Raw genomic sequence first — 27091 nt, 5'->3', positions numbered from 1 at the left:
ACCCACTCTTCACTAAAGCTCTCCTTCATTCTATTCCAAAGTCTCCATCAGGAGGCAACTTAATTTACACTTTCTCCATTCCCTTTGCCAGATTTTGTGGCCTTCATGAAATTTCTTTTTGCAAAGCTGAATTCAAGCACCACTGAAAATGCAGCACATCTCAGCTTCTGTCTTAGTCAATGTTCTTTTCTCTTTTCAACACGTAAAGTCATACAAGTTGGTGGCCACTACTACTACACCTTGGGCGGCAAACCACACAGGTCATCTACGTGCTGTGTTTAGAAGTATTTCTACCTATTAAACGATTCAAAAGAGCCTATTTATATAAACTATTTTAGCAGCAGTCTGTTAAGCCACCTTCAAAGTCTGATGGGTTAAGCAAGTAATTTGACAAATGGAATGGGTCTTTGTCCAAGAAAGAATGTGCACAATTAATGATTTTCCCCAGAACAATAACCCTTGCTTATTAATTGCAGCAATAATGTAGTCTTACACTTATTGTGAGCATCTGGTTTTCTCTATTTTGTAGTTCTTTAAAAATATACTTGAAAGACACTCTCTCTCTCTCTCTCTCTGTGTGTGTGTGTGTGCGTGCGCACGCATGTGCAGAGACAAAGGTTGACCACAGTTTAGTGTAGAATTCATTTACACAGACACAACTACTGCAGCTCATTAAACACTCTACAAAACACCTGGAGAGTTGGACTCACAGCAAAGGCAGCATTCACTCAGATACACTGCCCCCCCATACACTATACAGACTTTTACATAGGTGTGGCCAGCACAACAGGGCTGTAGAACCAGCCTCCTGGAAGCAGCGTTGTTGCTGATGACTGGGGCAGGGTGGCAGCAATTATGGAGATGTGTGGCTATCTTGGTGGGAGGGCCAGATTGGTTATATTGGTGGGTTGGCACCACCCTGACTTTGCCACCACCCTGGCCCACACTTCCCAGGATGTGGAAGCTGTTACGCTGGCAACTGACACCTGTGAGTTATTATTGTGGTTGTTATGGTTATACGTACTTCTTATTACTATGTATTACCTGTCCTTCACCCCAGGGTTCCAGGGCAGGTTACAACATTAAAGTACAATATTGAAAACAGTTCTAAACAATTTACAATCGCAAAAATAAGGTGGGTCCTAAAGAGGTGCGTCTTCAACGTTCATTGGAAGCTGCATAATGAAGATGCCAGTTGCACCTCTGTGGGGAGGGAGCCCTCAAAACTTAAATACTTCTACAGAGAATGCCTTTTGACAGGCCACCACCACTTCCAAGGGTCAAGGTGCGACCAAGGCACTACTAAGAGAGTCCCCTGCCAATCTTAGTACCCACACTTGTTTTCTCCTGCTCTGGAGGGTAGGACTCAGACCAATGGTCTCAAGCAACAAGAAAAGGGGTTCTGATGAAACATCAGAAAAAACTTTCTGGCTGTAAGAGCTGTTTTACAGTGGAATGGTTTCCCTCAGGAGGTTGTGGACTCTCCTTCCTTGGAGGCTTGTAAGCAGAGGTTGGGTGACCATCTGTCATGGATGCTCTAGCTGAGATTCCTTCATTGCAGGGGGTTGGACTAGATGACCCTTCAGGTCTCTCCCAACTCTACAATTCTATTATTCTAAGAGGATCCATAGGGACGAAGCCAGTCTTTCAGATATCTGGGGCCTAAATTGTTTGTGACTTTTAACGCTAACATGAGCACCTTGAAATAGCAACCAAATAATTATATTTCCAGGACCTACCCTACTTTCTATGAGGGCCGCTCCATTTCTTTTACGGGATTCTTGCCCACAGTAGTAGATATGATGGTCATCCAAACTGAATTCGACAGAGGACGAGATGGTTGGACAGTGTTCTTGAAGCTACGAACATGAGTTTGACCAAACTGCGGGAGGCAGTGGAAGACAGGAGTGCCTGGCGTGCTCTGGTCCATGGGGTCACGAAGAGTCAGACACGACTAAACGACTAAACAACAACAACAACAACACCCTACTTTCTTGACTGTAGTTAGTTTTAAACTGATTTTGATGTTGCATTTTTAAATTGCTGTAACCCGCACTGGGACCTTAAAGGTGAAGGGTAGGTACAAAAAAGAAAATCAAATAAGTACTAGGGCACTATTCAACTAAGTTTTACTTAAAGTAGACCCGTTAAGAACATAAGAACAGCCCTGCTGCAACAGACACACTAGTTGTGCACCTAGTCCAGTATCCTGTTCTCATGATAGCCAACTAGATGTGAACAGGAAGGGCTTAACGTAGACCTGTTCATGCATTTCACTGGGTAAAACTTAGTGGACTACTACCCCTAATAAATAATAAGTTGTGCCATGACCAAGAGGCTGGTTTTGTAGCACACCCCATGGAACTGTCCCAGTAAGCAGCAGTGATGCTCTTGCCAGGAGACCAGCTTCACAATGCAACCTAGCCAGCTGTTTCTGCTTCAACACCACAGAAAGCTGCTGGGGTGTCCCGCTTTACTAAGGGCACTCTTCTATTTGAAGTAGTTGTCCAATTGGAAGTCTGTCCACTTGAAGTCCAGCTTAAAGATAAAGAATCCTAAGGAGAGAACAGGGATCTTTGAAGTTGCTGACCAACAGTCTGCACCTGGACAGCAGACAGAGAATGAGCACAGGTCACTTGGTTGCACTCTTCTGAACGCAGTGCTAAGTGGGCTATGCATGTGACAAAAAAGGTCAATTCATGCAATAGAACCTCCCCCCATCTCTTCTCCCTGTGTGCCCCCAAACCCATTCTAGGGTTTCCTTCAGCCCTGTGGAGCATATTTTGGAGGTGCAGGGTGTTGAGGTTGGGAGGGGTGAGGTCTCATTGTGTGAGCGGACCTCATTTTGTGCATGCAAGAACTTAGTTGGATCCCACCCTAAGTCTATTTAAATTATAGTAATTATATTTAAATACATATCTATACATATAAATTATCTTAAGCAAATTAAAATGTGTGAGTGACCCCTTGAAGTTGCAAATGTATGGGCATTGCTTCATTGTCTATTTTATTTTACTTATGATTAGAGACATATTTCAGTGCTCTGTGCTGCTTATTCTTCTTTCCTGACATTCTTACTAACCAAACAAAAAGATAATACATGCTCTCCATCTCCTCTAGGTATTTTATCTACCTGTAAATCTCCAGTGCCTTTAAGATGACTCTCATGGTCAACAGTACGTGCTCTTTTCTTTTCAAAACAAGCACATTGTTAAGAAATGGGTTTGGTTTCCTATATTCTAGGCCACTTCTAACAGAAAAAAAATCATTGTTGTGAGTGCTACCCAAATGTGAATTGATCAGCATTTTATGCCTCACAAGCTGTTGTTGTATGTGAGCCTGTCTACATGGCAACTGCAAACACTACCAGTTTAGCCCCATAGCAAGCAGCCAGATGGATGTCTGGAAAAAGGCTAGCACATTAACCCACAGAGTGGGATAGCAGTAAAGGGACACTGCTTGTCCTATACAGTAGATGCTTCCTACCTATCTCTCGCTCCCCTGCACTTCAGGGAGCTAAGAACAGGCTGCGGCCTTCTTGCACACAACACCAGCTGGGCTTCATGCATGCATCCAGTTCTACAAGCAAGCACCATTCAGATGAGTTCTAGGACACACCAGCATTAGTTTAACAACGCAGTTTCCTACCACGTTAAATCCCACCCATCTTTTGTGCTGCACTTCTCTGACCCCAGAGTTGTGACTCATCACTCATCCCATCTGGTATCTATCACATTCTTCATTGGTGTTCATAAGCGAAACATAGTGGTGTTTACATCTCTTTGCTTCAAATAAAATAACATATTAAAACAACACAGAACACTCTTAATCATTCTCTTTAACATTTCTTTTTACTCTGAAGAACAGTCATTTCATATAATTCAGATTTTATCTGCTATTTTTAAGTCATGACGGAGCTTTTCCTCTAACCATGTGGTTATTTATTTATTTATTGGATCTCTCTGAAACAAGTTTATACAGAAATGCTTCTTAGCAATTCAAGCAGATTGTATTCACTGAGCTATTTTCATTTTTAAGATTAAGGTTAAGGGACCCTTGACCATTAGGTCCAGTTGTGGCCAACTCTGGGGTTGCGGCGCTCATCTCGCTTTATTGGCCGAGGGAGCTGGCGTACAGCTTCCGGGTCATGTAACCAGCATGACTAAGCCGCTTCTGGCGAACCAGAGCAGCACACGGAAACGGTGTTTACCTTCCCGCCAGATCTATTTAGTAGATCTATTTATCTACTTGCACTTTGACCTGCTTTCGAACTGCTAGGTTGGCAGGAGCAGGGACCAAACAACGGGAGCTCACCCCATTGCGGGGATTCGAACCGCCAATCTTCTGATCGGCAAGTCCTAGGCTCTGTGGTAAAATTAATATAATGTAAGTATGAGAAGAGGACTTTTTTTTAAGTACTTAAAAATATTATTATTGCAGTCTTTAATTTTTTCAGACCCAGATCCTACTAACAGCCAGTGATTTTTTTCTGGAGAGACGAAGGGGAATGCATACACCTAAACATTTTGTTTAGCCTCACTGAGGGGCAGTATTTCAATATGAGTAGGAAAATGAGAGTACCCCTAAACATTTTTTTAGGGAAAAAGCACTGCTTACAGCAGACTACAAAATAACTACAACTTTTATTTTCTTTAAACATATTTTTAAATCTTTGCCTTGGACTGAAAAGATGAGAGCAATGGCAAGAAATCTGTACTTCTAATTGTTGCATAGAAATGATAATTTATTTGGGGGCATTTCCTGCTATTCAATGAGAATCTCAGAGGGGCTAGATAGCTTCATTTCCCCTCAAACGCACAATGTACATGACATACTGAATGCAAACAAACCATGAAAAAGAATCTCTGAATTGAAAGTGGAGACACTATTTGTACTTTTTGTTTGTTTTGTTTATTTATTACACAAGAAAATCTTTAATAAAAACTAATTTTTAAAAATAAATAAACTACTGAAACCTTTCGTTGTTGTTGCTGCTGCTGCTGCTGCTTTTGCAGCTGGTCATCCCCACTGTGGGCGAATCTACACTCATATTTCATAACATTAGGAAAGGGTTAAGAAAACGTTTAAAAATGTAAGGGTCATATTACGCTTAGTTTAGGACTTTAATAATGTGTTATTAAAATGTGACAGCAGAGGGCGTTGCAAAGGTACTAGCCATCTTAAACGGGGTAGACTTTGTGGAAACGTAATGAAAGGGGCAGAGGAACCAGAGACCAAATTGCAAACATGCGCTGGATTATGGAGAAAGCTAGAGAGTTCCAGAAAAACATCTACTTCTGCTTCATCGACTATGCAAAAGCCTTTGACTGTGTCGGCCACAACAAACTATGGCAAGTTATTAAATAAATGGGAGTGCCTGATCACCTCATCTGTCTCCTGAGAAATCTCTATGTGGGACAAGAAGCTTCAGTTAGAACTGAATATGGAACAACTGATTGGTTCAAAATTGGGAAAGAAGTACGACAAGGCTGTATATTGTCTCCCTGTTTATTTAACTTATATGCAGAATTCATCATGTGAAAGGCTGGGCTGGATGAATCCCTAGCCGGAATTAAGATTACCGGAAGAAATATCAACAACCTCAGATATGCAGATGACACAACCTTGATGGCAGAAAGTGAGGAGGAATTAAAGAACCTTTTAATGAGGGTGAAAGGAGAGTGCAAAATATGGTCTGAAGTTCAACATCAAAAAAACGAAGATCATGGCCACTGGGCCCATCACCTCCTGGCAAATAGAAGGGGAAGAAATGGAAGCAGTGAGAGATTTTACTTTCTTGGGTTCCATGATCACTGCAGATGGTGACAGCAGTCACAAAATTAAAAGACGTCTGCTTCTTGGGAGAAAAGCAATGACAAACCTAGACAGCTTCTTAAAAAGAAGAGACATCACCTTCTCGACAGAGGTCCGTATAGTAAAAGCTATGGTTTTCCCAGTAGTGATGTATGGAAGTGAAAGCTGGACCGTAAAGAAGGCTGATCGCCGAAGAATTGATGCTTTTGAATTATGGTGCTAGAGGAGACTCTTGAGAGTCCCATGGACTGCAAGAAGATCAAACCTCTCCATTCTTAAGGAAATCAGCCCTGAGTGCTCACTGGAAGGACAGATCGTGAAGCTGAGGCTCCAATACTTTGGCCACCTCATGAGAAGAGAAGACTCCCTGGAAAAGACCCTGATGTTGGGAAAGATGGAGAGCACAAGGAGAAGGGGACAACAGAGGTCGAGATAGTTGGACAGTGTTCTCGAAGCTACAAACATGAGTTTGACCAAGCTGCGGGAGGCAGTGGAGGACAGGAGTGCCTGACGTGCTCTGGTCCATGGGGTCACGAAGAGTCAGACACAACTTAACTAAACAACAACAACGATGAAAGAGAAACTAAATGGGACTGACATTTTAGAACGATATTTCTAATATCGTTCTAATAAAGTTTTAAAGGTGTGTGTGTAGATCCAGCCTCTCTCTCTTTTGTTCTGTTAAAAGAACAGCCCTTAAGCATAAAAAGGAGGCCATTAAAAAGGAAAAAGGGGTGGCCCATCCAATGAAGCTGGATTCAGGGCAAACAAAAGTGCACACACTGCACATTTTAACTGTGGAATTAGCTCCCACAAGAAATAGTGACCACAGGCTAGGATGGATTTAAGAGGATTAGACAAATAAGGCTATCAACACCTACTAGCCACAACGACTTTGTTTCACTTCCACTGTAAGAGGCAGTATGACGTATGACTCTGAATACAATTTGCTGGGAATCACAAGTGGGGAGTGTTCTGGGGCACTCAGATCCAACTTTTGGGCCTACTATTTCTTATGTTAAAACCTACACTTATGCACTCTACATAAGTAATGTTATGAGTTGCCGGGGGGGGGGGGGGGAAGGAGGGTAATATTCTTTGAATATCCAGGCTAGTTTCCTGGTGAGGACGATTGCCTGGTGGGCCATTAAGGAGAACACAGGACGGGGCTCTGTGAGAGATAGCCAATGGGTGGGGTAGTTAGAAGGACAAAGGCAGAGTTGAGAGCAGAGAGTTGGATATGAGCTAGAAGCAAAGCAGCAATATGGGAAGAGAGAGATGTTTGATTTCTGTTTGAATCCAAGGCTGTGGCTATGGAGGAAGGAAGGAAGGCCCTCTTGGGGCATTAATGTTGTGAAGTCCTCCATCATAGGCTCAGACTGAGTATATACCGGTAAGTTGTTTAGACTGGAGCCCCTGGAATCTTGCACCAGAGATTGAGGTGGCATGCAACAGTAATATTAACTAAAACTATGACTATTCTTGTTAATATTTTTGTCTCCATTAATCAGTGTGTATTACCAGGATTTGCTGGTGGAAAATTCTGTATGTTTACATCTTGCTCCTGTACATTCCTACTGACAAATAAGTCTCCCCTTGTCCAATCAGACTTGCTTCTAAATTAGAATAAATCTATCTTAATGATTTAAGTTTCCTTGCTTTAACTCAGCTCACCCTGAAACAAAATCAGGCATGTGTAATGCATACTCATTTAGAGGTATAATTAATTTTGTTTTATAGCATTAGTATCTGTTGCCAGTGTTGAAAGATAATGACAAAAATACCAGACGTTGTGGAGCTATAAGATGGGAGATTGAGCCCTTTGGCTGCTATCTCTGGCCTATCATGATCCCAGGGACAACCCTGGTTAGTTCACACATTTCACAATGTGCAGACACTCTCTGAGGTTATTTTTAACACTCCTGAACAATAATTTTCAGACTAGCACTTAACTCAGGATAGCTGCCACCACATAGTAGCTGTCTCCAGTGGCGTAGCGTGGGTTGCCAGCACCCGGGGCAAGGTAAGTAATTTGCGCCCCCTAACCCGGGGCAAGGCAAGTAATTTGCGCCCCCTAACCTGCCGCCGCTGCCAGCTTCTTCTTGCTGCTGCCTGGGCTGGGGTATTTACGGTAAGGTAGCCACGGCGGCGGCGGGTCCGTGTCAGGTGATCTGAGGCGAGTTGCCGCTGGCGCTGCCGCCCAAACGACGCCGCTTGCCCAGAGGAGGAGGGCAGAGAGGCGAGGAAAATGCAACATGGCCCAGCAGCTGCAGAAGCAGCAGTGGCGGCAGGGCTGTGAGGAGGGGCTGCCTGGCGCGCCCTCCGCGCCCCTGACGCGCGGGGACTGCGGTGAGCGCTGAGAGCCGCTGCCAGCTAGTCGGTTCCGCGAGACATGGGGCTCTGCTACAGCCTGCGCCCGAGGCTCTTCGGCGACTCCGGAGGCAGCGAGCGCGCCCCCCCCCAGATGTTGCGCCCGGTGCGGCCGGCCCCCCCTGCACCCCCCATGCTACGCCACTGGCTGTCTCTGGAACAAAGATTACTGTGGAACCAGGGAAGAAGAACTGATTTAAGACTATGGGCTCTTTTCATACTTACTCCAACAAGACAGTTCCACCATACTCTAATTACCAAAAAATTAGGCATTGGAATTGTGTGTTCAAACAGTGCCAATTCTCTTTTTACTTGTTGTTTTGTGATATATTTTAGCATAAAGGAACTACCTACATTACCCATAATGGGCTTCATGTTTCCTGGCTTGGAGTAACACACACATTTATCATTGTTGTTGACTGCTCTTTTGTTCAAAAGTTGCTGTTGAGAAACTTGTACTTAAAAAAAATTTTTTTTTTAAAGTGTGCATGCCCATGCAAATACCCGCATACATGCCCCCTGGGGATCTCAGGTTTCTGTGGCTTAGGGAGGGGCAGGGAAATACTAATCGAGGGGAAAGGCAAGAACACACAGCACAAATACAACCTGCCAAGCACCACCCACCGGTGTGGCCAGGAAACACTGAAAACGATTTCAGAAGCATTAAACTGAAAGCGCTCATTTGCACCTGAAGGTGCACACAATTGCGCACCTGGAAACAATGACCGGCATACACATTAATGCCCCAGAGTGGACACAGCCCAGGTAAGTTAAGTATCTGGCCTGATCACACACAGTACTCAGACCAGAGCTGCAATTCTAGCTGGCAGCAAGCCCCATCAAAGCCAGTGGGATTTACTTCTAAGTAAACATATACAGAATTGTGCTGCACATTCAGGTTCTTTCTTGATCAGGGCTTAGGGAAGCTTCTGGTCCCCAATCCTGGATAACACTTGGGCCATTGCAACAGCAGTGGTGAGCATGCATGGCATGTTGTGGCACTTGTGTAGTACTGATATACAACACTGAATGGTGCCCATCATATATTCTCACTGCCTTTCAATTTCATAAGCTCAGTAAATCATTTTTATAAGACACAGAGTCAATATCAAATGAAATTCAGGCATACCAACCTAGATACACAACCCATGAGATCAGCATCCAACTTCTCAGAGAATGAAGTGGCATTCTGCCACCAGAGATTGAGCAATAACTGCCTGTGACTTCCTTAGTATATGACGGTGTGGTTTGGTTAATTCGGAGAGTGAACAAGATTCTGGCATGAGCATATGGTATTCAGTTTCATAGAGGAACAGGCTCTGAGTGCCACTTGAGATTGTACATATGACTGATACCAAGCAGAAGACAGACATGACATTTATGAGCATCATAATTCTCCTGTTTTAATAGGTCAAAAACAAGTTCTTTCAAGACAGAGTCAACAGTTTACCAACATCCAGGTAAATTAAATTAATTGCTCCAACTTTTAATAATGAAATAATCTGATAAGACAACCATGGTCTGAACAGAGTTGCTTTTGATGGATTTGAGTAGTTCCTACTTGTCCTTCTTTCAAAATATTTCAGACTATGTCTACATTGTTGTTTTTTTTAAAAGTATATATTCCATATAAGTAATTTCCAGGGTATTTTCTTATATATATATTTCAAATATTGAAGCTGACATAAATTTTCACCTGGGTGATTATTACTCTTTTATTGCAGGAATTAAAAATTATGTGGGTATGTGTCTTATTACAGATGGGTGAGCTATTTACTTTCAGACATTCATGCTGAATTATACTACTAGTGGGTACACTGACAGTGGTAGATCTCTGCTCAATGAATTTTCTGCAGCATAGTGAGAACCTCCCCAGAATGTAAGGCCCCTCTCTAGTGTTACAATTAAAATGCATCCTGTATCTTCAGATATTATTTCAGTAAACTGTCAACCACAATAAGCCCAAAGCATGTTTATTATAGAAATTTAAGCTTATGATATTCACATATTATGCTTTATAAAACATGTATCAAATCTCTTTACTGTATTCTATTCTTTCATTATTATTGAAGCTGTGTTTGCGATCCAGTTAGACGTTTAACTTTTGCATGAAGCAGCCTTGAAGGAAGTTTTAGCAACTTCTCAAGAACAACAGATAAGCTTTAGTAGTTGCTTGGAAACAACATTCCAGAGGCGTTTGTTTGTGTGTGAATAGATTTTGCTTACAGGAGTAGATAAGAAATAGGTTTGGCCTAGCAGATGAGCAGTGTCACCAATATGCGCTTTTGCTCTTTACTATGCTCTTTGCTACAAACTTTGGACCTACACAAAACTGAGGCTATTCCCATGCATGTGAAGAGAACAATGGTGAGACAAACTTGGTTTTTGGCTATGCTGTATTCACAACCAATTGCATTCTAGATCTTGTAGGATAGGACTATGCTTCACCATTCCATGTGTATATAACGGCAGTTCTGCCCCAGTGCCAACTGGGAAAAGGCAATTTGGATGTAGAAGCCAAGGCAGAGAAACCAATTGCAGAGAAGGTCTAGAGAAGGCATGGCCAAACTCGGCCCTCCAGATGTTTTGGGACTACAATTCCCATCATCCCTGACCACTGGTCCTGTTAGCTAGGGATGGTGGGAGTTGTAGTCCCAAAACATCTGGAGGGCCAAGTTTGGCCATGCCTGATCTAGAGTAACTAAGAAGACTAAGAAGACCAATTGGGAAAAGGATTACAATTCACAAAAAAGGATTACAATTCAGGGAAGACTTAAACAACAGAAATCCAAGGACATGTGTCTGCAGCATTCATATCTCTCCCCCCCCCCCATTTTTACTTGTCACAGACCCAGTCTTTGGCAGGGGAGTAGGTGTGTGTGTCTGTGTGTGTGTGTGTGTGTGTGTGTGTGTACCCCATCCTTTGTACCCCATGAAATATGGTTAGTGTGCTAAGGAAAGTTATACATTCACTACACTCTCCAGCCACCTGTTTCTAGGACTTTTCAGAAGGAAAAGTCCCAACTGTGTAATATTGATTTTAAAGAATAAAGCTTTGAACCTTCATTTTTTGTCTTACCTGGAAGTGCCAAGGATTGAACATATGTCCTGCATAGAAAGCAGATGCTTTAACACTGAGCTGGTTCTGCCTAGAAGTAGCTAACACTGACTAGCATGAGCTTTTCAAGATCTCTGGTTTTTCCCCTAGTCCTGCTGTGCTGACCCTTTTTAAACGGAGATAGCCAACAGTAAATCCGAACCATTTTCCATGCAAAGCATATACTCAACCACTAAGCTGTGGGCTCTCTCATCGGTTTCTTTCCTTTCTCCTTATTTAAATTCAACACACGGCAAGCATTATCTACTGCAGCATTAAATGCTACTAAAATGTTGACATTTTGGATGCAACTCTCAGGAAATTTAGTAAAATATAAATTAAGCGAAACACACAATCACAACAATGCTGGAAATTAAGTGGATACTATAAAGATAAATTTACTGAGTACAATTGAAGGGCTGGGATGAATTAGCATATTCTAATTATCTTCCCTGTGCTCCTGTAGACTCTGCAACTATTCAGCTTATATCCACCAGCCTTGCAAAAAATTAACAAGGGATAACCCCACCACCACCACCTGCCCCAATACACTTACACAGACCTACTTCACCCACAATTTCCTTTTCTCCTTTCCTCTGTTACTGGCCCTGCCCCCAAAACTGAAGTTTAGGACTCAAAGCTCCAATGTATTTCCCAAGTTTATCCCCAAATGTCAAGCAGGAGACAATGGCAAAATGGTGCTTTTGTCAATTGCCTGTTTGACTGACCTCAGCTGGGACTTGTTCCATATCCTCATGCACACTGTAAATTCAGCCTGCACTCTGCAAGCATAGATAGCACATTTCTAGCTGCTGACACGCAGGTGTGTGATAGGGCAATGGAACTACCACAACCCAACATTATACAGCCCACCTGTGGCTATTCTGCCCTGTAAATGTTAACTATTTGGTTAAGAATGACTCCCCCCTCAGACTTCGAGTAATTGAGGGGGGGGGCTGTATGTACAGTTTTCTAACTATTAGCTGACTCCTGTTGAAGTTTCACTTCATGTGCCATTTTTTGAGGCAGGTATATAGACACATTTTTTTGTTCAGGCTTTTTTTAAAAAAAAGTAATCCCAGGGGTCTTGGCCTACAGGTGCTTCAAATTTCAGCTTCCTGGGCTGTGAGGAAATTCCCTCACCTTTTGAAGAAACATGTTTGGCAACATACAAGCAGAAACATACAAGGCTCCCTTTTTCATAATCGTTCTGGTCACCAGGGTAACTTGAGGAACTTGTGAGCTAAATTTCAGCTTGTTGAATTAATTGGAAGTATTATTCACCATTATGAGTGAGGCCTAAGAATCCTTAGTATAATATCAAATTATGTTAATCAACCACATTTTCAAATACTGTAAGTATCTGCTCATTCCAAGCAGGAAAATGACGCTTAACTCTGACCACAGGGCTCTAAAACAACTGAAAAGCAGAAATTACGTACCTCAGGGAGAAGCACTTCTTCAAAAATCACTGCCCAGTTTCTTCCACCTTTGTTTCCTTGCAGGCTGTTTATTTGTGTGCTCACCTTCTAGCATCTTCTATGCTTTGCTGGGCTCCTGAACTCCACAGTGAATATTGCAAGCTACACAGAGGAGGAAAACCATGGCAGGTGGCAATGAAGGGGAGCAATTGAGCTTGCCCTCCAGCTGTAGCTCCACTCCACCACCTCAAAACAACACTGAGAGAGGAAGTGATCACATACAAGCAGGAAGCTGAGGGAGAAGCACATGTTTTTGCTTGGTGAGAGGGCAGAATTTGGTGGTGAGGGACTTAAGGAAGTTGAAAACTTGCAGGGATATTTTGGGATAAACTAAACAGAAACCAGCCTATCCTTTCAGCCTTTTTCTGTTTGTGACTTTGCTATAACCACAGCTGCCTCCCCCCCCCCCCCAATTGGGTTATTGCTATCACAGCTGTGCCGTTACCATTTCCCTGGTTTACCTGTAGTTTTGGAAATAACCTGTATGCTCAATGTGTGTGTAAAATCACAGGCCGCACATTTCAGTAGAACAGTTGTTTACACTACCAGTAAAGCATTTTAGGAGAGAAATATGAATTTATATGGTGCTGGTTTTCTTTTAGCCTCTTCCCCCAAACACCTTTGTATCTTGATAGATTTAGATATGTTAACAAGCCTATTCTGGCATTTTCTCCCACAAGGTTTTAATTGCAGGAAGGGGGGAGACTGGGCTCATGCTCCCTGGCTCCAACCCTTTTCTCACATCTGTGTTTGCCAGGCCACACGCCTCTCATGCATTACTAGGATAATCCAGCACCTATAATGTGAGGAGTCTATACCCTTACAGCAGACTGCCTGCAGAAAAAGTTACCCTTACAATATATGCAAAGACTAGATGATGAAAATGCAACTGTGATCACCACTCTGCTATGCAAGGGAGCTAGCACACATGCAAGGAAGTGTTGCTGGCCCACCCTCAAGATTTATGGTTGGAGATTGCAAAATCTTCATTAAATTACTTGTTATAATCTCCTTGTTGCCAGATCCACAGATCTATACTCTGTCATCTCCTGCTGCCTTGATCCTGGGCATCCTTGAGAGCAGTACATGTGAAAAGGATCTAGGAGTCTTGGTTGACCACAAACTTGACATGAGCCAACAGTGTGGCGCGGCAGCTAAAAAGGCCAATGCAATTCTGGGCCTCATCAATAGGAGTATAGCATCTAGATCAAGGGAAGTAATAGTGCCACTGTATTCTGCTCTGGTCAGACCTCACCTGGAGTACTGTGTCCAGTTCTGGGCACCACAGTTCAAGAAGGACACTGACAAACTGGAACGTGTCCAGAGGAGGGCAACCAAAATGGTCAAAGGCCTGGAAATGATGCCTTATGAGGAACGGCTAAGGGAGCTGGGCATGTTTAGCCTGGAGAAGAGGAGGTTAAGGGGTGATATGATAGCCATGTTCAAATATATAAAAGGATGTCACATAGAGGAGGGAGAAAGGCTGTTTTCTGCTGCTCCAGAGAAGCGGACACGGAGCAATGGATCCAAACTACAAGAAAGAAGATTCCACCTAAACATTAGGAAGAACTTCCTGTCAGTAAGAGCTGTTCGACAGTGGAATTTGCTGCCAAGGAGTGTGGTGGAGTCTCCTTCTTTGGAGGTCTTTAAGCAGAGGCTTGACAACCAGATGTCAGGAGTGCTCTGATGGTGTTTCCTGCTTGGCAGGGGGTTGGACTCGATGGCCCTTGTGGTCTATCCCAACTCTATGATTCTATGTCCCATGCTGCCAATTAGTTTTCATGTTAAAGGCCTTGTGGTTAACATATAAAGCCCAGAACAACTTGGGACCAGGATACCTGAAAGACTGTCTGCCCTTATATAGATCAGGACGGCTACATTAGGCAGAGATGTGAAAACAGGTATTTCACCTTCCGCCTAGTGGACACACATCCCACCCCTAGTCATATTTGGGGCCCCACAAGGCTTCATGTTGCTTTGTTACTGTGTTGTTTATGTACTTTCCTGATCTTATACTTCCCCCCTACCTCTATGTTTCTTTAGGGCTCTTCCATAGGAGGAGAGACACTGATTAGGTCAATTCCCCCCCCCCCCCTTGAGTGGAGGAGTGCTACACAAATACATTGGTAAGTGCACACTGCTTCTTGACATTATGGGTAAAAGGGTGGCTAAGCCACACAGCCCTATGACTCTGCTTCATGCACTTCATGCACTCTTTTAATGTATGTGTGGGGAGGAACTGGTGCCCATCTTTTAACATTCCTCAAAAGTCTACAAAGAACAAAAATGCCTTACATGAACTATGTGTCATGAAAACAGAGGTGTTTTTGTCAACAGTTTAACCAGCTGTGCATACGATTTCCCTTTTGTTGAAAGGAGAGAATGATGATGCTCTGCAGAGCTATAAATTAGTGTGTAAGCCTATGCCTTGGCTCTACTAGAGAGCAATATCTGAATAAATATACAACTGCATATTCATCTACCTATTTCCCTTTGCCTCCCACAACAACTTCCCATGAAAGATTAAGTTCTCCTCATATAATCTGAATTCCAGTTTTGGCTGATTAATGCCAATAGACGTGTACAAGTGTATGCAAATTGTGGCTTGTGGCCGACTGGAGAGCCATGGGCCAGGAACAGCAGAAGATGAATGTAATTCTATTGCCATGAGTGTGAAAGAAGCTATAGAGAAAACTGAACAGAAGCTGAAATAGAGTTTGCCTTAAACTTTACCAAGTGCACTGCAGACTTCCTTCTAGTATGAAGTCTTAATATTGTCTGGCTGTAGAAAGTTCAGGTCTAATCACACTCTGAGGGATAGATCAGTTTTATTCCTTCATGGCTTCCCACACAGCACTGATAATTGTTTGGTGAAGAGCAAAGAAATATGTTGGAGATTTCTAGCTTTGTTGAGCACAACAATTCAAGGGAATGACTGTCAAGCCCATCTTCAGCATAGACCAGTCTTGAAAGCAGTGGTGGTGCAATCTCCTCCTGAAGAGCCCACCCCTGTAAACTGAGGTATTATCAACCATTACCGTGTTGCTAATGTCCCTTTCTTGGGCAAGTTGGAAAAGTGATGGCTAAGGAAATGCAAATGTTATTGGGTGGGATGTTTTATCTAGATCTATCTATGTCTGACTTCAGGTCTGGGTAAGGCATCAAAACAGCCTTGTAGGAACAGGAACATAGCTTGGGAGTTCTCCTAGACGCAAAGTTGCCACAAGAGGCTCAGGGGGCCTCAGTGAAAAGGAGTGCCTATGCCTAGCTCTGGCTAGGTCATTCAGTATGACTGTAATCCTTGCTGTAATAGCCTGAATTGCTGCAATGCAGTCTATATGGGGCTAACCTTGACGACAGTCTGCCAATGAGCTACTATGTCCAGTTCAAGACATTGATACTGATATACAAAGCCTTAAATGACCTACTTAAAGGACCACATCCTTTGGTACTTACTGATATGCTCTGAGGTCAGCAGGGGAGACCCTGCTCTATATCCTGTCAATGATGGTATTCTGAGGCAGGGCTGTCTCAATGACAGCACCCTGAATGTAGAACTTTCTCTCCAAGAAAGTTGGGTCTACCCTGAAGCCTCAACAACGCTCCCCGCCCCCGCCAACCTGTGTTTGACGGGCCATTAGAAGCAGACACCATTGGGGAAGGAAATTAGCCCCCCCCCTTCAGCCGCACGGAAATGGGCGCCCAATCCCCTGCCCCCACCCACTGGGAGGAGAGGCAAGTAGTTCTTGCCAGGAAATTTAGGCCACAAATTGGCTCTGCAATTTAACAGTCCATTTTAGATGCTTAAATTATATAGATATATATTGAGCATCACACAGTTGTGAAAGTATTTCCTCATGTAGATAGCCCTTATGAATTAGACCATTCTTTTAATTCAACACTTTTCCTATAGACCAGAATATCTGGAAAACTATTCATAACCGTGCTTGCCCTGTATATTTCTAAATAGATTCCCATGGCCTTGATAATGTATTTGGGGTGTGTGTGTGTGTGTGAGAGAGAGAGAGAGAGAGAGAGAAAGAGACTGAGAAATTTGGCCTTGACATTTTGCTTATATATTGCTCCAAAATAATTTTTAAAAAGCACATAGACAAAAATTTCATGGTTTTCTATAACAAGAAATCAATACAACAAAACTAGTTTTAGCAAACTGTACATACATAAATATGTTTCTTTTTTAATACTTAACATTCATGATTTTTGTTCATAAAGCCTTCCATGATTTATTTATTACATCCATTACTTTTTTTAACTATAAAAAGTGCTGTTCTGATTTACAGCTTGTGCATCCAAAGCGAAGGTTAGAACATCATGCTCCACCCAAAACCCCACAAAAAATGGGGAAATAATACATGGCCTTGCAATCTCCTTAAAATTTATGTTACAATAGTCTCTAGAATCTCTTTAGCACAGTTTGGTTTTTAATGATTCTATGAGTGTGTGTATACTTGTAAAATACCAATAATGCAGATAATGAAAGTTTGAGTAATAGATCTTTATGAGCTGCACATGGGAAATATCTTCTTTCAGACTGAAGTCCTTGTCTATGCATAGTACAGGGCACTGGCCCAAATTATAAAAGTGACTGAGAAGTCCAGAATATTGGCAAAAAAGGAAAAATATTCTATCACTTATTTCATAGCCTTTTCAGTGCCAGAGATGTGAGTTTTAAACAATGCTACTCACATAGTGCATGACTCATTTTGGTACTGATACATATTTAACTTAGTGCCAAGTTGACTTATTTATGTGTCCAAGGAGAACTACTCTGCAGTGAATGTACCTGCGTTTGATACAAGCTTCTCTGTCGTCTTTCCAGCTGCTTCATAAAGGTGGCGGGCCATTAGTATACCTTAGCATGGGGTGAAAGGAGCGTGCAAAGTTATTGGAGAGGGCGCAGCTATAGTCTTCCTCCGTCATTGGCACCAGGCAGGCAAGACCAATTAAGAACAGCAAGAGGAGCTGAAGTGGGAGAGCGGCTCGGAGGACCCTGAGGAAGAAGCATTGCTGCTGCCGCCGCCGCCGAACTGGCTGAACCTCAGAATGGGAGGAATCTAACCCATCTCTTGTGCACCTAAAGAGACAATCCAATACAGAAATAAACCAATGCATTACTGTGAAATGACACCCAGGCCAAGATGCTGCCTGAAATATCCATGAGACTTTCATGATTTAGAGATTCCAAATGCATTTTACATTAGACGTTTTCTAGTTACTCGAAAAGACTACTTGGGTATTAGAAATCCCATACATAACTATTTAAAGTAGTATGCTACCCTCTCTCCCAAATATAACACCACTACATCAGTCACCCATCAGGTATATCAGTCACGATCCATGCTACTGATCAACAATATTTCTTAAGGAGTGTAGCCCAGGTATTTCCCCCCCCCCCAATGTCAGGATCACAGTAAGTATGCCAATATCCAATTAGAAGGATTTTAGATTGCACAGTACAGTGTAGCTCATTTTGCACTGAATCAGCAATTAAAACCAAATGTGGAACTTCAGATGTACCATTCCTCTTTGAGTATAATTTACTACCCTGGAAAAAAGAATGCAGTAGAAATTAACAGAAAGACTGTTGCTTGTCCTAACAAGGATTCTTTTTATTTCAGCCAGGAAATAATATCCACCCTTCTGCCTTGTGATTAATCAAAGCAACTGCATCTCCAGTTGCTATCATTGCAAGGATGATGAGGGTAGGGGTGGGGAGAAAGTCTTTTGTTGCCACTGGACAAATTATGGGCACATATCTTCCCACCCTTCAAAATCCTCAAGTAAACCAGGAAGTTCTGTTGGCTACTCTTAGTTGACTAATGTTCAAAGCTAATAAATGATTAACTGTTTGAGATGAGAGAGCTGACAAGAGGTCCAAGATCAAAAACAAAAGGTGGCAGATTATTTACAGGCACATCACTGAAACTAGGATGGAAAGCTGCTTAGTCTGTTATTAAGTATGCAGCCTTCTATTATGAATGCATCAAAACGATATGGCACATTTAACAGCATCAGAGCATTCTATATTAAAGTTCAATTAGACCCAGCCTTCAAGCATCTGACAATGCCAGTTTGAGGAGTTAATGGGCTTAGGTATAGACAAAGGGAACAGGTAGTGCTGCCCAACTGCCATCTTAGGCTGCACAGCCTTTAACTGTGACTATTTTCTCACATGGCTTTTACTTAGTCCACAGCCTTATGTACACTGTATGTGTCCAGAATTGTGCCTGCTGGCCCAGTGTCTACATACTGGAGGTGGCATTTGGGACAGGCATGCACATATAACCTATCATAGCTCTGATTGTGCAATAATAGAACAGACCCCATGTACAGACATCACCTCCAAACAGTATTAAGGTACAGTGAGGAATTGAGATCAGGAAGCACAATCCTGATTCTCCCACTAGCAAAAAAACTGCACTGTATGTGGAATTACCATCTGCATTCTATCCTTCCCCCAAGCATTGAACAATAACACCATCTTCCAAAATGCTTAAGTTCTAGAACCACTTGGCATTCTGCTGCCCTTAAGCCTTGTCTATAAAAGAAGGCAATAGGAAATATTTCTTGGGGGGGGGGGGAGAGTAAGTCCATTCCAAAACAATTTGTGCTTCTACCTCTCTGTGGTTGTGATAAGGCTGGTATATCCTGTTGATGTGGCCCCTGCATTTGTTCAGGATGCAGAGTGGAGAGAACTGGGTTCAGATTCTGCTGTAGTGATGAGACTCATAGAATTGTAGAGTTGGAAGGGACCCAGAGGGTCATCTAGTCCAACCCTTGCAATGCAGGAATTTTGGGTCTGACCTGATCTCTTAGCCTAATGTATCTCAAAGGGTTAAAATTGCATAAATTTGAGAGGACAAAACAGTAGAACCCATGTTTGCCAACCCAAGACACTTGGGGAAAGGGCAAAATAAAAAGGTTATTAAAAATGCAAGCCATTTTTACATAGGCTGAAAATCCTGTTGACACTTTTTAGATAAAACTTAATTTAAGTTGGGACTGCATTTTGGAACTTATAAAGCTTGTTTCTCCCTTGAGGCAGGTTTTATAAATGTTCAAAGTTCCTTTCTGAGTCCTAATTCAACAAACTTCATAAGCCTACCCAAAAATAAGCATGGCATATTATTAAAACACTGATCTTTCTTCAGCTACTGGCCTTTTTTCATCTGAATTTAAATTTGTATCACCTTTTCCAGATTTTTTTTTTAAATAGACCTCTCCAATTCATCTAGTTCAGCTAATTATTATTTTGTTTCTCTTTTTACATTTATTTCTAAATTGCTTGATGGTGTGCTCTTAGATTTTTAGAAATTATCTGACTCTATTTTTCCCCTTTTTCTTATTTTAACTTTTGTTTCCTGATCTATCATGCAATAGAAACTACTTTGCTTTCCTTAATCTTCTTTTTCTTTCTTACTCTTAATTTGTATCCAGCTTTTGATATTGCTTTATTTAAAGCACTGTCCGTTTCTCTCTTTTGCATATAATATTGGTTTTCAGGGTTTTGCTTTTCTTCCTTGTCTTTATAGACACAATTTCATGTTCCTGTTCTAGGTACAGTGGTTGAAATCCAATGTTTTAATCCCCGAGTTAACTTCCATGCTGTTCTGAAGGGTCCCTACCTGTCTGGAACACATTTTGTGGGTGCAGGGTCTGGCAAGATACTTAAAAGCATCTGAAAGCCTTTGATCTTATTTATGGGATTCATAGCCAGATTACACTTGGTTAACTCTCTCCTTTTTTAAATGACTGTCACCAACTTGTTTAAGCTAGCCTTTTTGGGAAAGGCACTATGGCTTTAATTTCTTCTTTGCTTTGTTCAATCATTTTATAGTTTTTTGTTGTTGTGTATATTAGATTCTAAAACCTGGGCAGGGCATGTTTGCTTTTTTGTTCTGTACACAGCCTAGATATTTAGACACTATTAATTATTTATGTTGTTTCTTTATTTCATGTGGTCAGAGATTTACAAAGCCCTTGACAAACTGTCTGGCGTTTATGTTTTTCATAGACTTATTAATAGAGCTGTAAAGCTCCAAGCCACTTGAGAACACTTCTGGGTTGTTGCACTTTTCCATGGAACTCTCAAACAATGGGTAGATGTCAGTATGTGACCTCGGGGCCATATGGGTGGCACCTTCATAACCCATTGTGAAGTGGGCACTTTGTGATAAATACCAATGGCTAATTGGTGCTCTTGCCCAACAAATGTTGCTTTCAGCAACAACAAACACGCACGCCTGGACTTCTTGCAGCAAGAAAAGTGTTGGGAAATTACACTGGAAAGTGCACCAGTGGTGATGCCATATACCTTCCACATAAATTTTGAGAAAACAAATCAGGATGATTGCTCGTTATACACTTCATCTGGAAGTGGACCCCGTCATATAGCTCAAATCCCAACACCACAAACAAATCGGCTCATGCCAGATTCTAATGCACCACAAAAAGACTGGTGGAAGGAGCAAGGAACACTGTTGCTAAAGCTGCCTTTACGATAATAGTTACTTTACTACACACATGTTAGTTCAAAAGGGGGGCGGGGGCAGGGAGACCCTCCACCCCATACTACCCCATGCATATTTCTATAAGAGAAGCATACACATCCATTATAACAATGTACAATTTACATCCATATACAAAGGACAAGGAATTATATGTCTGAAATACTGTAATTACTAAGAGTGCTCCAGAATTATCAGGAAGAGAGCACCATTATGCACATCCTAGGTTTTTTAATGCTGTAAGAGAGGCATCAAAATGATGGTCATATATTTCCAGTTTCTAGGGAACCAATTTTGAAAGGCCAATTTTTAGCATATTTTTATATGTAACCAGAAGAATTTATACACTAATGGGTTCATTAATAATTATTGAGCTGTGGTTACTGAAATCATAGGGCTGGCAGAGGTGAGTCTATTGAGATCAAAACAAGCCTTTGGGGATAAGTCAGACTCCGTATGAGGCAGTTTCATATGCAGATGCTGGGCTGGGCAGCATCTACCCTGGAACACCTTTGTTAATTGCATGTATTTGTAATCTACCAAAGCTGTGTATTAAATTTCTTATTTCTTTTTTTTTTCTTTTGCGAAATGTTGCATTCACTCAGTAGATATGCACTATTATTGTGCAGTTCAGTAGGAGTAACACTTGATCTGACACTTTGTAAAGGTTTTTTAAGTCAATCATCACTTGTAATAGCTGTGCTGATTTTGCCTATCACTAAGGTCTCATTCGTAGTTTCTTCATCTGAAGTAGATTGAGACACATGTTGCACATGGCTGAACGAGGGCATTTGGAGTCGTGGACAAAGCTACAACTAACAATTGTGCATAAAAATGATTTCTGATCACAAAATGTTTGTTCTGCTCATATACCCACTGCCTTGCTTCCTGTGAAAGCCAAGATGAATCTTCAAGTCTGGATTATTATTGGGAATGAAAAGTGAGGTAGAAGAATGTAGCACTTGATTAATGGGTTCTGAGACTACAGACTGAATCACTGGCGCCAAGACCTTTTAGGGATCCTATAGGGTAAACACTTCGGAGAAAAGGACACAATTACTCTAATCTCTAACATTTTTATCTCATAAAATATCTATATTGACTCAAGCCTATGGCTGCAATCCAGTGATACAGCTCTGCTTGAAAAGGTCTCTCAACTGTTGGCTACGGCTGGAAAAATCTCTGAATATGTGTGCAGCTCCATCTGCCACTGCTGGCAATACCAAGTCTCATGAATAGTTTTGGATATTGATATACATCATTGGGGTATTTTTGTGCTAATTACTGATGGCATGGGGGAGAATATCCATTCCTTTATGCAACATTTCATTTGTTTATTTTGATTTTATCCTGACAAAACCCAATGTCCTGGAGTAGATAACTCTATCTATCCCTATCTATCTATCTATCTATCTATCTATCTATGGCATAAAGCAGCATCTAAGTGCTGCTTAACCTGAAGTTCTAGTAAGCTATATCGGACCCTGCTGAGCTATGCAAATGTGCTAGCAATTTTATTGCTGCACCACATACAATGGTACCTTGGGTTACAGACGCTTTAGGTTACAGACTCCGCTAACCCAGAAATAGTACCTCGGGTTAAGAACTTTGCTTCAGGATGAGAACAGAAACCGCACGGCGGCAGCAGGGGGCAACATTAGCTAAAGTGGTACCTCAAGGTTAAGAACTGTTTCAGGTTAAGAATGGACCTCCAGAACAAATTAAGTTCTTAACCTGAGGTACCATGGTATATGCATTGTTCCCTGCCAACATAGGTGTTTTGCACCACCCAAAACACACCAATGTGAGAAAGCCAGGGTCCATAGGAAGGGCTGAACTGTAGGCAATGCGTAGTTTGACAGTACCTGTCCTTTGGTCTGATGCAGCTTCTTCCAGACGAGTTTGCATTTAAAACCACTGCCCTTTTAAATTTGCAACAGCAAAATTCCACGGGTTAAATACCTTGGTCTCCTTTTATGTGTCTAGTCTCCCAAGGATTGCTGATCCAGTGCAAGATCAAACACAAGGTACTCAGATCAGAGGCAGGCCAGATTATTAAAAGAACACAGTGACAGCTTGTACTTCTTTATCAGTCAAAACCACATTACACATCAACTGCAACCTGTCTGGCTCCCATGCTTGATTAACTTCCTTATTCAGTAGAAAACCCATTTGTATTCCGTGCTTGACTGAATGACAAATTGTCTATTGTGTTGTTCTGCTAAGAGATGTGTTAATAAACAGTGCTGGAGAAAGATGCATAGATGCCACAGTTAGAACATAGGCAGGCTCTAAAGCTGCAAAGTGGTGGCGAAGCGCATGCTGAGCCAGTGGCCGGCTCTTTCAATGCCAGAACGTTCTAAAAAGGAGGCGTGTGTGTGTGTGGAGGAAGAGGGAAGAGGAAAGTTGTTGTACACAGCAAGCCCTACTGGTACCATCTTCCCAAATGCAACTTCATTTCACAGACTGGTCAGAAAAAGCAATGCTTTGTTTTTGTTCAGTAAGCAGTCTTTCCCCCCTTTGTGTGAAAAATAAGGTCCTGCCTCATACAGATTGGAAACAAATAGTTTTTCCTTAAGTTTCTTTCTTGACAAAAAACAACAACAGGCAACTAAGAGGTAGTCCCATATATTTTATGCATTTAAGCAAAATTTTGGAAAACTTTGAAATGTGTTCTACTTCATGTGTCACATGACCTCTGGGATTTGAATTCATTTTTGTTTATGAGGGCAAGACTGAGATATGAGGGTGGGTAAAACTGGAATAGCCAAAAAGCCCAGAAACATATTTTTGTTTTGTTTTAATCGAAGCTACCAACACATTTTTGTTTTAATTATGAGTCTTTTAAAATTTATTTTACTTTTATATAGCTGAAATTTAGAGTTATTTGGTATTATTCTGAGCTCCATAAAGCAACCAAGTAGTTTTCCAGAATACCTTCCTCTAATATATTTTTGAGTTCCAACCAATTGATTTTGACACTGCAAAGTGGATGGGCACTTTTTGTGGAGCACTGAATACATTTCCTCTTTCAGTCACTTGATGCTTGTCACAATTCAAAAGGCACAAGCTGTGCATGGGTGTAAAACTTTAAGGGACCATAAATGACATGTGGCAAGAAGCGGATAGTGGATTAGCATTAGCATTCCTTCTCCCCTCCTATTCATTTCACAATGGTGTTTTGCTGAGAAAAATGTGGTTTGCAAAGGAATGAGCGCCCTTGATTTATCTTGTGATTGATTTATTCTATGCTTGTTTGACTGGCTGATTTATTGTATAAAATGTATTTCTGTCGCACTTCCCATACTTTTAGATTCAAGGGGTCCAAATAAAATAAGGTACAATCCAGGAAATGCTAGGCATGCCATCCCCACTGAAATGAATTGGAACACGACATTTAGGTGCACATTTTAGCTCCATTGATATCAATGGAACCCAAGCCTTTCTAACTTTTAGTGGGCTTCACTGCAAGGGATGGCAGACAGTAGTACTGTTGTTGGTGTGAGCTACATTTTCAGAGTATGTTCATTTCTGTATCTCTCTCTCCCTCAATCTCTATCTGCATTGTCAGGTTCCTGTTATTAAAAACAACAACAGATGTCAACATTGGACAGGGACGTAGAATATAAATGTGCATTTTCTGGAGCTCTATTTCAGGCCAGACAAAGAAGGAAGGGGCAAGAAGGTAGAGTGAATTGTTGATTGGTAAAAAGGTCACACACAGACACACAGACATGTATATATCTATAGATACATAAATATATCACACTGACAATGACGGAATGCAGAAGCACTGTTAGCTGCAGAGAAGACAGGTTGCTGGTCACAAGGTGAAAGCTGGAAGCTACAGCTGTTAACTCTACTCTCAAGTGCTGGCACAAAGAGGGGGTGTGCTGCTCTCATCATGCCCTGTGTCTGCAAGCACCTTACTAAGGTTAGTATATTGCATCTGCAAGGAAGTTGTCTCACAGTGGAGAAAAAAAGATGTGCTGCTGCCAAATCTTCATTTTCAGCGTTATCTCAGGTTTTGGACTGTGCCTGGAGTCATTAAATATGAAAACCCGCAAACTGAACAAAACTTTACAAACTTGAAAATAAAGGAGGCAAATCTTAAGAGGATTTTTTTCATTTTCAGATTTGCGGGTTTTGTGAATTCTGATATACTGTATTGGTCTATTACCTGCCATAACTTAACATCTAGAAACAAAGAGGATGATAAAAGTCTTTGCCATGGACCTAAGCAGAGATCTGCCAGTAGTTTCTTAGTGGCAAAATGATGGATGCAATGCATACATCCATTTAATCAAAGGCATCTAAATAATTTAAATGTAGGTTGAAGTTCATTGGAAGCAAAAGCAGAATACTATTGAGGGCTTGTAGTGCAATATTTTGTCTTAGTGTAATTTGATACTTGTAGGAGAAAGCCTACACTTAAACTGCTTGATGTCTTTTTTCATCAGATTAAATGTGCACAGTTACATATCATGGACAGTTTCCATCATCCTCTTGAAGTTCTAGATCAGAGTGCAGAAACCAGGAGAATAAGGTACCTGCTGTGTGGACTGCTGACAGAGGGTCCAGGCTGTGAGACATTACATTTGCCTCGTGGCTGTTTGCAATGAACAGGGGTAAAGAAAGAAGAATGTTCAGTCCAGGCAAATAAAGGCAAGCTACTGATGAAAAACAAATTAAAAAGTGCAGCAAAGGAAACACAAAATCAAATGAAGTTACTAATTTCCATGAATCAAGGAAACTGGCTTTTCTTTTCTGCTCCTAGTTGAATATGAAACTGAACGTACAACATGAACTTAAAATGACACTGTAGTCAATAAAACAATACAAAGAAAGTGCGGTGTATTTAAAAAAGAAACTTACGGTTAAATGCCTCAAGCAATTTGCTGTATTAATTCATATCTATTCAAAAGTTACACTTTTGTTTGCTGATGCTTCAAAAATATATTCTGTTTTTAATAATAGTAATTATTATTTTAAGAAAATGTTTCCTTGTTTGCATCAGTTATCTTTAGAGTCATTCTTTGTGTAAATGGAAGTGGAGGCCCCTCAGCTCTCTGTGACAACTTTACAGGGGACAGTGGAGACTGTGAAGGGAGGAAGAACTGGAGAAAATCACTGCACCGTCCACTTCCTCCAGTGCTAGTGGAATTCCACTGAATGCAGCTCTGGATCCAACCCTATTATATTAGTTCAAATTTGTTTTGGTGAACATTATATATTTTGTACAATTTTTTTTTCAGATTTTCATTTCTATTTGAAAAAGTTAAAGCTAAAGAGAAACCATCTGTATCATACTGTACCCCAGAGAAGGTGATGATAAAAAGAAAAAAAGTCTGTCAATCAACCAAACAGTGCTCTGTTTGAAGTGACAAATACAGATTTAAGGCATTGAAATTGTGCATGTTGCATTTCTAACCATTGTTTAGTGAATGTCTACTTGCTACGATAAGCTGCTATTTCTACTCATATCCATAAGCTATCCATGATATATATAACTTATATTTTAGAAATGTTGAAAGATAAAAATGAAAGTAATGACCCAGGAAACAAAACTGCCCTGATTTTTGTGTATCTTCCCCTTGAAAAGCCAGTATTCCTTTACATTCTCAAACTAGGATCTAAACGAAACTAGTGAATGTATTGAAATCAATTTTAAGAGGCCGTAAGGTTCATAAAGACAGAACTCAGATTTTTTTTATAAGAGAGCAAATGAAAATTGATAGTTTTCTAAAAGCTAAGGAAAGCTGAATAATACTTAAATTAAAACGAACAAAAAGAATGAAAAC

General features: G+C 41.3%; 1 protein-coding gene and 2 long non-coding RNA genes across 15 annotated transcripts in view; 1 reads left to right on the top strand and 2 right to left on the bottom strand.

The window, feature by feature from the left end:
- Positions 1-13747, bottom strand: part of LOC114594261 (uncharacterized) — a 105486-nt gene extending 91739 nt beyond the window's left edge. Inside the window, exon 1 of one of the 2 annotated variants that reach the window (XR_003705923.2) lies at positions 12724-13747. This is a non-coding gene — a long non-coding RNA (uncharacterized LOC114594261). The remainder of the gene's footprint in view (positions 1-12723) is intronic. The other variant, XR_003705924.2, reaches the window with a different exon arrangement.
- LOC114594262 (uncharacterized) lies at positions 12886-26430 on the top strand. The gene is made up of 3 exons (XR_003705925.2): positions 12886-13022; positions 14806-14888; positions 26308-26430. It is a non-coding gene; the product is annotated as an uncharacterized LOC114594262 (long non-coding RNA).
- The window catches only part of SYNE1 (spectrin repeat containing nuclear envelope protein 1), a 270851-nt gene continuing 260575 nt past the window's right edge, over positions 16816-27091 (bottom strand). For 11 of the 12 annotated variants that reach the window (XM_077925894.1, XM_077925887.1, XM_077925888.1 and 8 more), the window contains 2 exons: positions 25841-25899; positions 16816-17857 (listed from right to left, as the gene is read on the bottom strand). In XM_077925894.1, the coding sequence (XP_077782020.1) occupies positions 17608-17857; positions 25841-25899 (309 nt within the window). In that variant the 3' untranslated portion in view covers positions 16816-17607. The remainder of the gene's footprint in view (positions 17858-25840; positions 25900-27091) is intronic. The other variant, XM_077925896.1, reaches the window with a different exon arrangement.

Source organism: Podarcis muralis, chromosome 3 (genome assembly GCF_964188315.1).
Source record: "Podarcis muralis chromosome 3, rPodMur119.hap1.1, whole genome shotgun sequence".
NCBI lineage: Eukaryota > Metazoa > Chordata > Lepidosauria > Squamata > Lacertidae > Podarcis > Podarcis muralis.
Note: the sequence above shows the minus strand (reverse complement) of the source record. Positions and strands in the feature narration are given on the sequence as shown.